The following is a 2,049-nucleotide window of genomic DNA, read 5'->3' on the forward strand; positions in this document are numbered from 1 at the left end:
AGTTAATTAACTGGGTGATATTTGAAGAATCAGTTTTTCATCCATCTCAAGATGCTGTCAACCAGTCTAGACTAAAATCTAACAAAACTAATTCATTTTTATTTAGGCCAGTTGGATATTTGGACAGAAAGCAGCAGGTGGTCAATGAAACCCTGTAACTGCCACGCTGAGTTTTAGTGAATCCAGTTTTCAAAGCTAGAAACTCAAATTGTTTTGAAATAGATACAGAAAATAGAAGTTGTTCTTTACATAGATGGCAACAGCTTTCCTCCTCACAACGAAAAACATTATAACCTTCTAAGGAAATATTTTTATTGGTAATGGAATCATGTAACCATGTTTCCGTGTTAGTAGATTTTAACCAGCTCTATCTTGGGCAGTAAACTGAGTGTTGATATGTATCACACCAAGACCTGACCTGGTCTTAATTCTTCCAGTGTTGATGATAATTGGACCCGGGTAAAAGCAGGATGAGTCTTTTCCATTGACCATTTGRTACTAATCCAGTTTTCCTGGATAAAAGAAGATTCATTCAACACAAACGGCTCCTTAAGACAGACRTTAAATGTACTAAGTTATCTATTGGTTAAAGTGGTGCCAGTGAATGACCAAACCTGAAGTGTCGGGTCGAGGGTCACGGGCCTGGAGTGAGTCTGAAGGAGAGAGCCACGTTGTTATACATCCTCAGAAGACTTTTCACATGTCAAAGGTCAGAGTCTCAGTGAACTTACTGACCTAAAGTCCTCTCTTCACTCTTCTTGGATTTCAGGAAAGTGTTGACAGTGTAATTTGGGGTTTATCTGTGAATTTCCAGCCAAAATGAAGGATTTCTCTGAAATCCCACATTATCTGGTGAACTTTGTTCTTGATATTTGACCCGTTTTTCTTTCCGTACCTTCCTTCTGCCTGCTCCTGATATTCTGTCCCTACTGGCTTTTGACATCTTGGTCGCTGTTTTTCTTACTGCTGTCCAACCCTTGTTGTCAGACGGGCTGTTCTGTTGTCTCAAACACTTGGTAGGCGGACAGGTTTATATAATCAGAGGTGAGTCTGCGCCGCCCGCTCTGCCTTTCTCTGCCTTCATGGATGCAGTGCAGACGTTTCACTGGAATCATATTTTCACTGCATGCAGTTGGATGGGATCTGGCCCTTTGTCTTTCACATAGAACTAAACGGAGTAAAAGTAGAAATACAAATATTAGTTTCTACCTAAAGCTTCAGCTTCAAACATATGAAAGTTGAACCAGCGTTGAGTTTTTATGTTTGTTTATTCTGCACTCTGATATTTACATGAAATGACTAAAGATAACAGTTTGATTGACAAATGAAATATTTTCTGTTCAACAAAATTAGTCCTATAGCTTTTTTTATTATTTGATTTAAATAATTAGTTGGAACCAAGAAGCAGAAAGGAAACACTTTTTCAATAAAATACAAACTGTTAGCCGACATTAGCTTAGCTTAATTTGTCTAATTTTATATTGATAAGAGTATTGATAATCCAAAATAAACATAAAAGCTGAAGTGTGATTGGAGCTGAAGGTGACAGGCTGAATGTCAGCAGCTCATCCATGAAGACGTTTCCTCGTTGTGAAGCTGGTGTCTGCATGAATCCCTCCCTCCGTTTCTGCCTGATTGTCTTCAACCGTTTCTCTCTGAGAAATTCACATTTTCATCCGGTTCCAGGATTCACTCTGGACTATTTCATAATATACATAAAATAAGTCGTTTTATTACTTATGTCACATTTTTGACTAGATTAATATAAAAATATATTTCAATTATGTGAAATATTGGACAGATTCAGTTTTTACAGTTTGAAACTTTCTATTTATTTTAAACATGAGAAAAGTTTTTGTAAAATACAAACACGTAAATTTCAATTTATTTAAAATGTAAAAGCAAATAAATATGTATATATTTTAATACTAGTTTCTGATGAGGATGTTCACTTACCAGAACATAAACTGATGTTCCATCTTTCTGTGCGCGCACACACACACACACACACACACACACACACACACACACACACACACACACACACAC

The 2,049-nt window shown here is 36.8% G+C and overlaps 1 protein-coding gene across 1 annotated transcript in view; it reads left to right on the forward strand.

The window, feature by feature from the left end:
• The window catches only part of LOC103460691 (synaptotagmin-14-like), a 9,307-nt gene extending 7,527 nt beyond the window's left edge, over positions 1 to 1,780 (forward strand). Inside the window, exon 6 of the mRNA XM_017303440.1 lies at positions 988 to 1,780. Within this exon, the coding sequence (XP_017158929.1) occupies positions 988 to 1,166 (179 nt within the window). The 3' untranslated portion in view covers positions 1,167 to 1,780. The remainder of the gene's footprint in view (positions 1 to 987) is intronic.
• The last annotated feature ends 269 nt before the right edge of the window (positions 1,781 to 2,049 follow it).

Source organism: Poecilia reticulata, unplaced genomic scaffold, assembly GCF_000633615.1.
Source record: "Poecilia reticulata strain Guanapo unplaced genomic scaffold, Guppy_female_1.0+MT scaffold_276, whole genome shotgun sequence".
Classification (NCBI taxonomy): Eukaryota; Metazoa; Chordata; class Actinopteri; order Cyprinodontiformes; family Poeciliidae; genus Poecilia; species Poecilia reticulata.